The sequence below is a fragment of the Monodelphis domestica genome, chromosome 3 (genome assembly GCF_027887165.1).
Source record: "Monodelphis domestica isolate mMonDom1 chromosome 3, mMonDom1.pri, whole genome shotgun sequence".
NCBI lineage: Eukaryota > Metazoa > Chordata > Mammalia > Didelphimorphia > Didelphidae > Monodelphis > Monodelphis domestica.
The window spans coordinates 11,807,683-11,823,351 of NC_077229.1; the positions used below are offsets into that span (position 1 = coordinate 11,807,683).

Below are 15,669 nucleotides of genomic sequence, written 5' to 3' on the forward strand. Positions count from 1 at the left end.
GGCTTAAACTTCAGAATTTGTCTACTAAAACCCTCATCCACTTACTGAAGGAAACGAAAGCATACAAAGCTTTAATCCAAACTCCTAACCTTGAAGTGTGACAGAGCCAGTACTTGGACCAGTCATTCAAAACCCAAAAGAATAATCACAAAATCATTTTATGTCTAAAGTGAGAATCATGTTGTGAAAAGTAAAACATGGGGAAGTATCTGACTCTGAAATGATTTTCCCTGTGGAATCAGGGAGATGGGAAGTGCTCTCTGAGTGAGATGGGCGATTCTATGGAAGAGAGAGAGAGGGTGATCTGAAATTCCTCCTGTGATGATTGACTTTGGCTATCTCCTGATTGTAACAATGAAGGTACTTACCTCTTACTTTATTGTGAAGACTAAATTGTAATCCCCTGTGTATTTTTAGATTTTAATCCCCCAAAGTATTAACTCAGTATTTAAAGGTGATCTACCCATTATAACTACAAAAGGTGTGAATACCCATTTCATACATTGAGTGGGCAGTCCTGGAGAGGAGAGTCTGTTGTGATTGGGCGACAAAAATTTAGAGGAGGTGACACAAGAGAAAAAGGTCTTTAAATAGAGGAAACCGAGGGACACAAACTGAATTGAAAGATTGTCACTCAAAGTTGGACTGGAAGACAGTCACTCAGAGCTGGAGGGAAGACACACACGTGAGGAGAGACTGGAAGACAGACACTCAGACTTGGAGTGAAGAGACCTCAATGTGGAACTGGACCCCAGAGGAGCTCCTGCAGGAGACCTTAGACTGCTTTCTTTTTAGATGGCCACTATGGTGAGGGAAAGACTGACTTAGCTTCTTTGCCTTTCTGGAGGTATGGACCTCTAAGAAAGGCTCATCATCTTGAGACTCCTTTCCCCTGGCAGAGTTTTAGAATTTCTACCTGGCTCTGAGAAAGCCACAGCTCTCCTTCTCTCCTCCTTAATATCTTCCCTCTATTGTAAATAAACTACCATAAATTCCATTTTGCTTTAGTAATTCATTTTGGGACTTAGAAATTAAATCCCTGGTGATCATCAATATAATTCTGTCCAACCATAAAAATTTAACACTCTTCATCATAAAAGTCAGAATTGATCTGGTAAGAACATTTCTTTTAAGCATTTCTGAGAAGGTAGAATATACTGTATATACAAGGGGGGAAATATTAATGATCAATGAGGAGAAAAGAAAGAAAAAGGAATTCTCTACCTCAGTTCCTAAAAGTCTGAAATACTCTTATCTAGATGAAAGCATCAAGGAGTCCAAAGAGTTATATGGGATCAGCCTGATTCTAGCTAAGTCTTATGCTAAATTCAGAATTTGGGGAACCACTGGGTATGATGTGCCATAGCCCAAACATTCTGTCTTTGCTTTATGATAATTTTGTTGCTGGAATATTGTCAGTCATTTTACATTTAGTTACATGGGAAGAAGAGAAAGTTTGATGAGGAAAAGAAGGGTGTTCATCTTTTTAAAATATTTTAGCAATTAAATTATTCAAAATAAAGATACCAACAGTTCAATGATTAGAATTCTCAAGGGACAGAATTTCTTCATTTGAAATAACTAATTGACTGGTCATTTAATGTGGTCATTTGACACTCTCCAAAATCTAAAAGAAAGAAAATGGCTAGGATGAGCTAACATAATAAAAATTACTATCCAACTTGTGTCATAACAATCAAACTACCAAAAAACTTTTTTATAAAATTAAAAATAATTATACTAAATTTTATCTAGAAGAAAGTTAAGATCAAGAATATCAAGGGAAATTATGAAAAGAAATGTGAAGGATGGTGGTCTAGAAGTACCAGACCTTTAAACTGTACCAAAAAGTAGTAATCATCAAAACAATGTTATTTGTGCATAAATGAAGATTTTAAACCTTTGAAGTCAAAGGGTAGAGATAGAAGGGAGGATGAATGGAATTGATCAGGGTTAAAGGACTTAAATGATAGAAAAATGGTAGCTCTCTCTTCTAGCCCAGGTCTTTTGTATCTCCATCTCTTTGTCACTCTCTCTTCCTCCTCTCCATCTCTCCCTCTCTCTCCCTCTCCCTCCCCCACCCTGGTTAGCTCACCACTCAATCTCTCCCCTGAGATCTCAGATTCATTAATAACCAATGAAGAGGTGAATTTAGAAGACCTCAACTATTCCTTCATTATCATTCTGACCATTGTAAAAGATGTTGCTCTAATAATTCTGGCCATTTTCAGAAGAAATCTTTGCTCTCCACATATACCCTCCCATACAGATATGAGTCATTCCATCTAAGGATGTAAGCAGGAGGGTGTTGAGCCCTGAACCTCCACAGCCTATTCCAGGCCACCAATAGCAATAGCATCCATGCTCAACTGAGCCAAAGTGGCTGCTGATGTCCCACAGCACCTGCTGTCCATTTACAAGGAGCCTAACATCGCCCACACTGTCGGTACCCTGGAAAAACTTGCCAGGGTTCAATTAATTTACATAAAGCTAATTATCAGATTTGCTTATCTGATATTTTTGATCCTACACCTTAAACTGATACCTCCAATTGTGAGCCATGGCAGATTTCTCATTCTAGGGGAACCTTATGTTCTGAATGTTGTCAAGGTCGTGGCAGGTTTCTGCCCCCCTAACCAGCTCCTATTATAGGGATTCCTATCACTTGGGATTTGACAGCCTAGGGTGGATGAATGAATGACAGCAGGAGGGCCTGTCTGTCTGGAATCTGGGCCAGCTCATTGAGGCAGGGCCTAAAGAGGCAGAGAAAACCCCCAGAACACAGTAGACATGAGGGCAGCCAGGGTAGACTCTGGAGCTCATCCTGAGGAGAAAGAGTGATGTGTAAAAATAGACTTGAACTCTGGACTTCAATCCCCACAAGCCCTTGCTCCACTTCCCCAAAATGCTTTGTAATCTCACTGAATTCTCTGAGATCGTGAAGGGATTTAACCTGATTGCAAAGGCTTTTGTCACTCTTTTGGACTTCCATTTTGGAGCAGACGTGTCTCTTCCATGATGTGAGATTATCTTGTCTAGGCCTCTCTGGCCTAGGCACGTGTTTCTTATCCTGTATTTTCTTTAATCCTTAATCTTTAATAGACCGCATAAAAAATATAATACTCCTTGCAGAGAGAAACTAATTTCTACCTGCCTCAGTCTCCCCTAAATTTTAATCTTTACAGATGGAGGCCACGGAGGCCTGGAAAAGACACAGGTATGAGTTCTGCTGGATTCTAACCGGGGGGACCTTGGCAAGGGCTCAGGATGGGGTTGCAGTCACCTGGGAATGGGGTCTCAGGGTCCTGGGAGCCATTCCTTCTAGGAAATTATTGGGCCAGACTGTGGTCCTTCAGGGAGTGGGAGCCCCAAGGCAGAGAGACTTCATCTTTGGACACCTGTGGGGAATTAGAGAGGGGGAGGACTCATAGGAGCTCCCTCTAAATGAGGAAATTCCTTCCCCCAAAATGGAGATGGAAAACGCCTCTGCTACACCTCAACTGCTGGACTGCTTCTCTTCTGCTGAACTTACTTCCCAAGACCCTTCTCCTGAAATCCCAGTTTCTCCTATTCCTTCTCCCACCCCAAAAACAATTCCAGCCCCAGGGAAATCTCATCGTTCCAAAGAAACTGTTTCTAGTCAAACTGACTCACCCTTACCAAATTCAACCAGAGGCCTTTTTCCTCTAAGAGAAGTACCTGAAATAGGACGCAATGGGGATGTGGTGACTCTAAGGCACCATATACTGTTTACTCCCTAAGAAATAAATGAATTCACATGAAATGTTCCCACATATGAACAAGATCCCTTTATGGTAAAGAAAAAGATGACAGACATATTTTTTCAGTACAATCCATCTTACAAAGACATTGAAAACTCCAGGCTTTCTTAATGGAACATGAGAAAAATAATTTCTCATGTCAATAAAGCCCAGGGGTGCAATGTAGCACACTGGCTATCTCAGGATCCCAAATGGGACTATAACAACTCTTAGGATTATTTACAACTATATCATTGTAGGGAAGCCATTCTAACTGCTATGAGAGTGTGCTCTGAAAGCACAGATAAATGGATGGAATTCAAAAAACTTATGCAAAATGAGGATGAGACATCTTCCAGATTCATGGACAGAATAACTGAGTTTGGGAGTTGATACCTAGATTTGGACCTTTCTAAAGAAAATTACATAAGGCAAATTAGAAGGCACTTTGTCAATAACTCTTGCAAAGTGAATAGGGATTATTTTAGAATTCATTGCCCAAGGTGGCCTGAAATGGATCTTGATGATTTGAGAAAAACTGCTGTACATGTTTCAAAAGGAAACAAAGAAAAAGAGGACGAGACTAATGATCTCATAGAGATAATGAGGAAAGAATTGAAATAAATTTAAGAGTTAAGATTGGTAAACTGGAAAAAGAGCATGATACTCAACCAATGCCATGTGCCCCTCTCCAAGAATCTAACTATCAATCCATTACCTGCCAATTCTGTGAGAAGGGCCACAGAATGATGGAGTGTAGAAATTTATTCAAGGCAATCAGAAATAATATGCAGTTTAATAACAACGACAGAAATAATAATTACAGAAATACCTATAATAATAATAGAAACCACAACTTAGGTAATAACTATAGGAATAGAAATTAGGAAAGTGATAACTCAAACCAAATGACTCCACAATATAACTTAAGTGGAGCTTGTCCAAAAAAATACTCTGGGTGCTAATGGCCCTCAGAGGGGCACCCAAGGAACTTCCCAAATACTATGAAGGTGTCCAGGGGGAGGGGCCGGTGCACAAGAATCAGAAGATACAACCTTGGACCCTGATGTCTTATTACCTGATGTCCCTAGCCACTGCTCCCCCACCCCATATTAATGAGCTCCATGTTACCTTAAAGGTGGGTAACACCTATTATGATTGTCTTTTGGACACTGGAGCTTCCAGTCTGTATTAGAGTACCCCTGATTTATATTGCAATGACATTGGCTCAGAGAATGTAATGGGAGTGTCAGGGATACCCCAAAGAGTTAAAAAGCTTTCTCCTAGGATGGTGTCTGTAGGACCCCTAGAAGTACAACATTCTTTCCTCTTGATACCTGACTCCCCTTTAAATTTGCTGGGGAGGGACCTTCTATAAAAAATTCAGAGCCACAATAACTTGTTATGCAGTAAATAATCATGACCCCTACTCTGAGCAGGGCAACAGAATGTTCTGGGCAAGGTCCCAGGAAGTACAGGACCCCGGGTATGCCACCTTTCATGGCCTTCCATGTCTGCCCAACATCACCCACCTGTTATGCTAAACTAGTCAACATCATTAACAGAATGTTTCAGGAATTATTGTTGCTTCCCATCGACTGTGACTGCTTTAACCCATATAAACTCCACTCTATGGAGTTTATATGCTTCCCTGGAACTCACTTGTTGGGCTTCCCCTAGAACTGCTAGTAATAAATACTTCCCCTTGCCTGAATTGCATTGTCTCTGTGTGTTCCTTGGGTGGTCTCCACTTGGACCCTAACATATGGGGGCTCATCTGGGATGGATATGATCCCCGGAGGACCACCGGGACAAGGGAAGTTTTCTCCCAGCTTTCATGGCGACTTTCCAGAGGTGAGCAGTGTGTCTGTGCAGTAATTGGTTGTGTGACTGTGACTGATGGGGAACAGATCACGGAATTAGGGCATACGGCTCAGTGGTCCCACTAGCCCCTCCGCCTCAGGGTTTATACGAGGGGATCTATGCTAAGCCCAATTCCACTAAGTGGTCTAGTTCCACCTATGTGTGAGTGAGGACCAGCGACTACCACAGTTCCTGTTTCCCACGAGGGACAAGGTCCGGAAAGTTGGGAAGTGAGTCCGTTTAGATGGGTGGGAAGGGAGTCATACAAAAACTTGGAGACAGATATATGGAACTTTAGAAGGTTGGAGGCCTTCTATAGAACTTCAGAGGGTTGGAGGTCTTTTGTCCCCCAGATAAGGGGGAGCCCAGGGTTGGAGTCGCTGGGGGAATTAAATTCCAGGAAGTCCCATAGTGGACGCACTACAGGCACAGATTAAGTAAAAGGGCACTATGCTCTGCGGGCACAGGACAAGTAAAAGGGACACTGGGTCTTTTCAGAAAGACACCAGGGAAGGTGGGCTGGCACCCTGAGCAAGCTCCAACCCCGATTCAAATTTTGTGTGGTTCCACAAAAAGAATTCTGTTTGTCTTTTTGTCTGTCTTTTGTGTAGCACTTTTCTGGCCAAAAATGGGCCAGAATCTGTCCACCCCCCTGGACTTAGTCCTGAGTCATTATCCAGACTATAAAGCCCATGCCCATAAATTGGGAGTGATAGTAAGCGGGGAAAGTTGTACACCTTCTTTAATTCGAAGTGACCCACCTTTGGGGTTGGATGGCCCCAGGGAGGGACATGTTAAAATTCAGTCAATTCTGCAAGCCCTCCCATGCTTCCCCCTTTGGGGTCACCACCCCCGGACCCCCCATTACCCCCACCCCCATGCGTCCCTAGGTTTCCTCTCTTTTTCCTCCCAGTCTTCAGCTACTGGTGAAGAACTCTTGGTCAGCAGAAAAGGAGTTAAGCCAAAAACCCAGTGGAACAAAGGGCTGGCCCCCTGCCATGTCCTTTCTGCTCCACTGACACTCAGAGGAGCCCTTCCCCAACCCCAAGTGTAACTCACTCAGAGCCAGATGGACTAAATGGTGGGGGCTGGGGTTGGGTGGGCTGGAATGGAAGGACAAGTCCGTGGTCTGTGTGGTTTTTAGAACAACCAATGGGGGTTTGGGGTTTCTGCATAGGAAAATCTTTGCTCTCCCTAATGGTTGGTGAGCCAGGAGAAGAAGGGTAACAAGTTTGTCCTGTATGTGTGGCTGTAGATCCTTGGGTTTCCCCCTCCCCTTCCTCCCGATGCTGCTTCCTCAGATTACCCTCCCTAATCAAGGTTAGAGGTTTCTTTTGTTAGGTCTTGCAATGCATAATGGGTTTCAGTGAATTTGAGAATTGTCTAAATGTGATTGATAACCAGTTTGACACAGAGAAGAATGTTTATTTTATAAGGACAGAAATTGTACTATCTACTTCATAGATGTAAAAGTCATCCAGAAAAAGTTGTTATGTTGTTGAGGAGAACTTATTCTAGAAATTAAAGTTGGGATTTTTCAAATCAGATGTTATTTTATGTGCTGCCAGACCTAGCAACAAGTACTCATATGACACACAGAAAGTTTTTAAACTGGGTAATCTGTGCATAGGATTTAATAATACAAGTACTAAGCTAAACGGTGTTTTCTTTAACTAAGGTTATATGAATTGATTTTTAAAATGTGCAAAATGCAAAGAAAGGAATTTGTGATCTAGAGATGAACATGCATTCAGATACAAATTATGTGTGCATTTGTACTATATTTGTACCACCTAAAAAGATTAAGGGCTTATGATATGCAAACTGTATGTCCTTAACAAGACAAATTTGACCATCCTTGAAATCAAGAAGGGCTTGAATTCTAGTGTGAAATAGATACAACAAATTATAAATTGGAATAATGTTGATGGAATTTAATCAGGTACGTGGCAATGTTTTGAGCTAAAAAAGAACTAAACTGGAGGTTCTTTTCTACTTTAGACAGAGGAGTGCAGGTCAGTGCTTTGCACTTCAGTTTGGTTACACACTGAGAGATTACTAAAGGACTTAATCAAAGTTATTTGGAAGTTGTGGAGTTCAAACGATAATTCACTGAGAGTAAATTTTCATGAAGGGGGTTTGATACATTCAAAATTTTAAGCTAAGCGCACTTGTTAAAAAAGGATGGGACACGGTTAAAACCTAAATCGAGCCAAGCAGCCTTAGGACAATTGCTCATAAGCTATTAACCCCTTCCTTTCACACAGGAAGGAGAAAGAAGTGCTTATAATTGTTCCACACTGATACTTAGGGATTGAAATAGGGACCTCACAGAGTTGACAACCATTGTGTGATAGAACTTAAAGATGAGAGGGGAGGTGAAAGAACAGATAGATGTTTTAATCTTATAATTGGATCCCTGACCTAGGGATAATTTCTAAAATTAATGTATGTGTTGTGGGAAAATCACATATGATTCTATAAATTTCTGGACAGTTACCCTGAAGTGATTCCTGTATGGTCTTGTCTTAGTTCTTTCAGATGGCCTAGATCCAAGAAATGATATAGCATTGCTAGTAATAGACTTCCCCTTACTTGAATTGCATTGTCTCTGTGTGCTTCTTGGGTGGTCTCCACTCAGACCCCAACACTTGCTCCCCACATGGTTCCTTATCATTGGAAGTACCCGAGGAATCTTTAAATTTACTCCCTGTACTTCTCTCAGAAAGCCAGGAGGGGAAAGAGCAACCCACCTTTGCAATACTTGCAGATATACAGGAGTCTATCTATTTGGGCCACATCTTCTGTGGTGTTTGGCTCTGTAGCATAAGGCATCTTCCCTGAGCGACCTTGATGAGTGGTAAGACTGATTCCTCCTTTCTTTAACCTCCTAAAAGCACTATCCTCAAAGGAGGCCCCTCATCTAGGAGGAAGCCTCTTGGCTGGAGACCGAGCTAGATTGAATCTTCTGAGAAGGCCCCTTGGCCAAGGCCTCTGAATTCCTGTTGGCTCAGACTGGGCCAGAGCACGCCAATTCCCTTTCCTCTCTCTCTTCTTATTTTCTTCCTACTATTGTAATTAAAAAACCATAAAATCCAAAACTGACGAGTATTTTATTGGGATTGAATTTAAATCCCTGACAACCACTAATATAACATGTTCAGTAAACAACCCCAATTTTACCCTTAACATAACTCCTTCTCACCAATCCAGAGTTCTGGACTAGAAGGTAGAAGATTCCATTGGCCCCTTCTCACCAGGTAGCTCGCTGTGAGGGCAGGCAGATTGTTGCTAAAAACACGAGCTCACCAGGCAGCAGTAAGGTGATGGGTCAGGGCTCTACTCAACTGTTCTCAGTTGAAGGGAAAAGGGGATTGGAATTCTGTCGTCCACCCACAACTTTGGGGAATCAGCAGTGGTCAGGAGGCAACAGCAGCACAGTTTTTCCATAGAAGGGAGGCACTTGCAAAGGACTTTACAGTATCAGACCAAAGGCTGTAGCTATGAGGCTAATGTGCCCTTTTGTCTATTTCTAACTGCTCTACAACCTTAGAGAGGAGGAGGAAGAGTTCTGAACTCCAGAGTTAGTTACTAACAAACTGACTTCAAGATAGTTTTAGAGAGAGTAAAAAGTGAAGAAAGTGAAGAAAATGAGAATCCGGATCTAAATTGTAATATTTAAGACTAAATCATGAGGCTGTTAGTAGCTTTATTATATCAAGGAAGGAAATATTTTCTATTTGACTCTTAAAATTTCTTTCATTTGCTATTATTTACATTATATTGAATTATTAAGAGCTACTAACAGATTTTTTTGACTTAAGAAGCTAATTATTTTTATAAACAACAAACAGGACAACTTTTAAAAATTCTCATATTTAGTCAAACCAATTCTAAATCTTACACTGGCAAGACAGGCCCTGAACATGAATGCCTTTCCACATTATTTGCATTCATAAGGTCTCTCTCTCCAGTGTGTATTGTCTGATGTTCAGCCTAAAAAAAGCCTAAAAGCTTCCCCAGGGGCAGCTTAGAGGCCCAGTGGATTGAGAGACAGGTCTAGAGATGGGAGTTCCTAGGTTCAAATCTGACCTCACACAAATCCTAACTGTGTGACCCTGAGCAAGTCACGTAACCCCCATTTCCCAACACTTATCACTCTTCTGCCTTGGCTCCAAGATGGAAGGTAAGGGCTTAAAACATAAATAAATGAATAAATAAAATAAAAGCCTTTCCACGCTGTTTACATTCAGTAAGGATTATAAGTGAACTAGTCTTTGGTGTTATTATGATGGTTAAGGATGTCCTAAAGGGAGCTTATTGTGAAAGGCAGCAGAGTGCTGTGAGATAGGACCCTTGATAGGTTGACTCCTATTCTCCCTCACTCCTACTAGGTGTTGCTATCAGGGGTGCTGCACTGGAAATAGGGGATTCCCCGTTACATGAGGGTGATGGAAAGTTGAATCTATCAGATGAAGTGATAGCTATCCCCAAATTCTCTTGCAGGGTGAGATCAGAGAAATACACTTCCCCTTAGTGCCTTGACTCAGCAGGGAAGGGTCTGGATTATGAGGCTGATCTATAGCTTCAGCAATTTACCTTCCCTTAGCTCAAGGAGATAAATCAAAAGAAATATCTGGCTATAATTAAAAAAGTTTTAATAAGGGGACCGCTGGGTAACTCAGTGGATTGAGAGCCAGGCCTAGAGATAGGAGGTCCTAGGTTCAAATCTGGCTTCAGACACTTGCTGGCTGTGTGACCTTGGGCAAGTCACTTGACCACAATTGCCTAGGGCTTACCACTCTTCTGCCTTAGAACCAATACACAGTATTGACTCCAAGATGGAAGGTGAGGGTTAAAAAAAAAAGATTCAATAAGCAATAACTATAAGGCTTGTATGGGAATTGGAAAGAGAGAGTCATAGTCCCTGCTCTATATTTGTCCTACGAGGTCAGTCATGCAGACAACTCTCAAGCTAAATCTGCATTTCTCCTTCCCAAACCCACCTAACTCCCTCACTTCTAATTTTAATACCATCAGGCTAAGGAATAGTCCGAACAGGTACACAAGGCAAAGGGAGAGGGCCAGGCTCCAGAGCAGGGAGTCCATGTCACTCCTTGGTCAGAAGAGTCTTGAAACTCTGCTGAGATGTTTCCTTGAAGGAACTACTTAGTAGCAGTGGTCTGAGGGCAATACTCAGCTGAAACCTCTATTTGGCTCTTGACAAGATCCCCAGCAGGGAAATGCTTCCTGCCTCTTTGGCATCTCCATTCAAAAGCCCAGAATTCTCCATGGAGCTTTGCCAAGTCTCCTCTTCTCTCCCAGAATCTTCTGCTCCTTTAAGGTCTTTCTTGGTCTTTGCTGGTCAGGCCCACCTTTAAACTCAATTAAACACCAACCCACACTACCAGCAACTGAACCCCAAGGCCCAACTCATGCCCAGCAGCCAACTTTCCCTGAACTGCCAGCCTTAACTGCCCGACCCACTGTCAGCCACTGACTCTCCAGTCATCAACTGACAGTCTGCAACTCTCCCCCACTCAGGAGAATGCTCTGCCTGAGAAATCTTTCTGCTCCCTTGCCTCTTAAAGACAGAAGAAGAGATGAAGAAAACTCCATTAACACTATCCTAACAACAGTCATCTTCTGAAGTCAATTTTATATACTGATTTAGGACTCAATATGGGCTAAATTTTCTCTGTTTCATCAAATTCACAGCCACTCTTTATTTTTTTTTTACTTACCTGGATATCAGAGTCACAGATTTCGCTCAAAATGCCGTCATGGGGAACCTCATTCATGCATCTTTTGGGGTCAGATCCTTCCACAAAAAGCCTCAGCTTCTTAGACATCTCTGTCACTTCAAAATTAGTCTCTGCCTCTGAAGAAAACAAATTATGATATAAACACAGAAGGAAGGAGGACAGACACATACACACACATAGAGATACATAAGTGCTTTCCTCTCATGGTGGAAAGCAAAGTGATTTTTATTCTATTTTCCCAGGCAAAAAAGTTTTTAAACTTAAGCAAGCAGAGCCAGTCTTTGGATACACCATTTGGTCTTATCTACGAGATGGATTTTAGAAATATTTTCACACATAACAACAATGAAACCTCACAACAGACCTGTGACACAGGCAAGTCCAAGATACTCATCACACTTCCCAACTCATGTTCTGAGTTTGACTACAACTTGTTACAAGGGAATCACTTTAAAAGACTGATATATATTAATTTAAGGTCGCCAAGGAATCAGCTATGTAATTCCTAAATGAAAACTCAAGTCAGCCGTCAGCCTTTTTTGGAGTTTAATTACAATAGGAGTAAGAAAGGAATTAGAGATAGAGAGAGAGAAAAAGGGAGAGAAGGGAATAGGGCTTAAATACCCCTTCTGTTTAGGCTGGGCCAAAAGGCCCAAGCCCTTAGATAGCTGGGGCAAAGAAAAGAGATCAGTCCCTATTACTCACGTGACCAAAATGGAGAAACAGTCTCAGAGGCCCCCACCTTCAGCTTCCTTCAGAGCAAGCCCTCTCCGAGCCCAGGAACCACACCGACCAAAACCTCAACAACCTCCAGTCTCCAGACCCTCCTATCTTTAAGGACACCATCCAAGTTGCCTCCCCTCAGTCCTCACATCTACCAATCACTCTTCATCAATTTCCCTGTCAATGGAGGCTCTCGCTTAACCCAGGACCGCCCAGAGGTTTCTGGCTTTTGCACATGTCTGTTGAAGGTCATATTTTCAAATGATTAAATCTATACTCCTTTGCTACAGCCCTTTCTAAATCCTGTTAACTTGAGTATGGTAGAGATTGGAATAATTAAAATTTGATCTAGGCTGCAGCCCTTACTCAATCCTATTAGGACTGAATAGGGTGGAGATTTATTCCAAGTATCTCCATTGTATCAATTCTAAAATCAATCATGACTCAAAGAAATTCCTGTTCTATGCTTAAGCATAGGTCAAAGTCCTTTCCATTGTTCAGCAAAAGGTTTCTGTCCTAAAGTAATCTTAAGAAGGGAAGAGAAGGAACCTCCCATGCCAATGGGGTTCCCATTCCAATAGACTATCAGTAAGAAATTTTCCAAGTATGAAATATCCCAATGGTGAAATTTCCAACATTTATAAGTCTAAGGAATTTTGAGGTTTACAAACTCAAACCCTGTGCTTGAGCATGCTCTGTCCTCCAGATTGGACAGTCTTTCTCCACTGCCCTTTCTATCTTTCCTAAAAGTCACTCATTTATTATTTCTATAATTGCTATAAGTGCCAGGCACTTCCGTGTTTGTCCCTTTCATGTGGTTCTTTAAAGCATTTACACTGGGATGCTGGGCTCGGGTTCCTGCCCCTCCTCTCTGCTTGAACATGCGCCTCCCCCCTCCCTCCGCCCTCCCCCACCTCAGCAATTTGAAACTGCACCACCGGGGTCTTCCTGCAACCCAGGAGTTGGGAGCAGAAAGTATCAGTAGCCAAGGCAGGAAGCCAGGACCGCGCCTGCGCACTGACTCCACTTCATCAGCTTCTCACCCATAAAAGGGGTCCAAGAACCGCAACAGTGAGCCTTCCAAGACCTAAGACTACCCAGAAGAGATACCCAGAATCCCTTGGGGATGCCACAGGGGATGGTGCCAATACTTCTGTGACATCTGAAACTAGGCATTCTGAGAAATGGCATGGGGGGGGGAGGGGAGGGCGCTGAAGGATAGGGTTTGCATGAAATCGAGTTATGATTTCTGGGAAATGGAGTCCGGCTTCGGTCCCTGGGTTTAGAGCCATGCTGGGGAAGGAGTAATACAGGAATTCTGGGAGTCGTGCTGGAGTGAGGCGGGGCCGGTGCAGCCTCCTCCTCCCCACCCCAATTTCCCCTCCAGCCCAACCCAGATTCTTCTTTAGCCTTCAAAATTACTCAGGCGAAAGCCTGGCACAGAAATCTCCTAATGGGTGTCTTTTGATTGGATGACTGACGGATCAATGGATCTCTGCTCTCCGCGGCCGGTGAGGTGGCGCGAGGATCCCCCAGTGGGACACACACGGACACACACACTTCCAGGCTCTCCCCTCCCCCCAACACACACTTTTACAGCCCCGCACACCACCTCTGCCAGTCCCGGCTTGTTGCACATGCGCACAGGCTGTCCGCCACACTCCCAGGCTCACTAACCCGCAAAGGGTGCGCCGGGGAGTTACGGAGCAGAAAGTCTCAGCTGCCAGAGCACGGAGCCCCGGGGAGTCCCGGGGAGCCCCGGCCCCCCACCCCACCGCCAGCACCACCGACTCCCTCCCCTCCTCCTCTCACCTAGCAGAGATCCTAGAAGCACAGCAGCAAGTCTTCCAGGATATGAGAAGGGCCAAATGAATTCCCAGCATGCCCGGACGCTGCCACGCTGGGGAGGAGCCGAGAATAGGGCGAAGTCAAGGAACAGGCATTGTGGGAAATGGAGTCCTCCACGGGGGAGGGGTGTAGGCCCAAAACGTGCCTGATGTCATGAAACAGGCATTCTGGGAAATCGAATCCTCCTGTCTATGCCAGTCCATGTAGAGGCTCGATGGGGGAGGGGTCATACAGGAATTGTTCCCCAACCTGGGGGGCTGCAGCCTTCTCCCCCCACCCCCATTTCCCCTTCCCGCCCAGCCCGGCTGCTTCATAAGTGTCTCTTCATTGACTGATCAATAAATGGATCTCTGTTTTCCCAGGGCCTGTGGAGGTGGCTCTTGGATGCCTGGTTCTGACAGCGAAGGGCTTCTCTCCTTTTGCTTTGCTGGCCTCACAGCCCTGCACTGCTGCTCTGAATTCCTCTCTGCTGTCTCTGGGGTTCAAGAGGGGAGAATACGCAGGCCTGGGCTGAGCATGGCCTGCCCTCCCTTGGGATGGGGGTGTTGGGGGTCGCTTGGGGTCTTCCCTGGACTCCAAACTCATCTTCCAGACTTTGGGCCTGTCCAGGCTGAGCTGGGAGGCAGACCTAAAGGGAGACCCAGAGGGGTAGGCCTCCAGGGAGGTGGCTTGTCCTTCCCTCAGGGGAGGCAGCAAGGGCCCACCCCCGCCCCCGCCCCCGCACACTTTGAGGGGTCCTTCAAGGCCTGCCAGCCCCCAGGAGCCCAAGAGGAGCTCTTTCCTGCAGGTATCCCCAGGTTCAGCCCCCAGAAGCCTGGCTCCTGCCCTCTCCCAGCAGGGGCTTCCTGGCCTCCATCTCCCTGTTCCTCCCCAGCACAAGCCCTGCCTTCTCCCAGCTCTCCCCTGCCATGTTCCCCTTCTTGTTTAAGCTTCCCCTTCTGTGTCAGTCAGGGCTGAGTCTGGGCTCCAGAAGACCCAGAAGGGCTCCCAAGTGTCCCAGGACACATTTGCACCCAGAACCTCTGCTCTCCAGGCCAGACTCTATCCTTGGGGCCATCTGGCTGCCTTGGACTTAGCTTCTTCCCAGAGCTTTTCCCCCACATGCCTCCTGGTGCTTCTAGGCATTCCCCACGCTGCTCCCCCCTCTGCAGGGTTCCAGTCCCCCCTGCAGGCTGGGCCCCCCAATTTATCTCTCCTCCAGCCAGAAATGCCTCCCCCCCCACCCCTTCCCCTGCCTCCACACTGGCCTCCCTGTTCCCCTGTACATTTTCAGAGCCACTCCTGGCCCCCCAGGCTTTGTCTTCCAGAGGGCAGTGGGGAGCAGGAAGGCCCTTTGGGGACTGTGAATCTTAAAATTTCTCAGACTCTACCTTGGAACTTTATCTTAAGGTTATGGTTAAGGTTATTCCCCATTTAAACAATGGAGGTACTTGATCAGGAATGTATTGGGGATTTTACATTACTCCACCCATACTTAGGCATACCTTAGGGGAAGATAAAGTTGTAAAACTTCTTACTGAACAATCAAAAAGTACTTAACCCATACTTAAAGTGAGGCAAAAGCCTTAAGCTAGGTCTATTTTTAGATCTAATACAAAAGGGTGCTAAGTACCTATGAAGGTCAAATTAATCACTAAAAGGTCAGGCAACTTGCAAGGGGCAAGCTTAGCAAAGAGGTGTGTGAAGTACTCAGAAGATACAATCTACCC

General features: G+C 44.4%; 1 protein-coding gene across 1 annotated transcript in view; it reads right to left on the reverse strand.

Annotated features, from left to right (window-relative positions):
* Positions 1-14,075, reverse strand: part of LOC130458166 (zinc finger protein 14 homolog) — a 64,458-nt gene extending 50,383 nt beyond the window's left edge. Inside the window, exons 1-2 of the mRNA XM_056821303.1 lie at positions 13,925-14,075; positions 11,369-11,505 (exon numbers count right to left, since the gene is read on the reverse strand). Coding sequence (XP_056677281.1) covers positions 11,369-11,476 — 108 coding nt within the window. The 5' untranslated portion in view covers positions 11,477-11,505; positions 13,925-14,075. The remainder of the gene's footprint in view (positions 1-11,368; positions 11,506-13,924) is intronic.
* Positions 14,076-15,669: the final 1,594 nt, after the last annotated feature.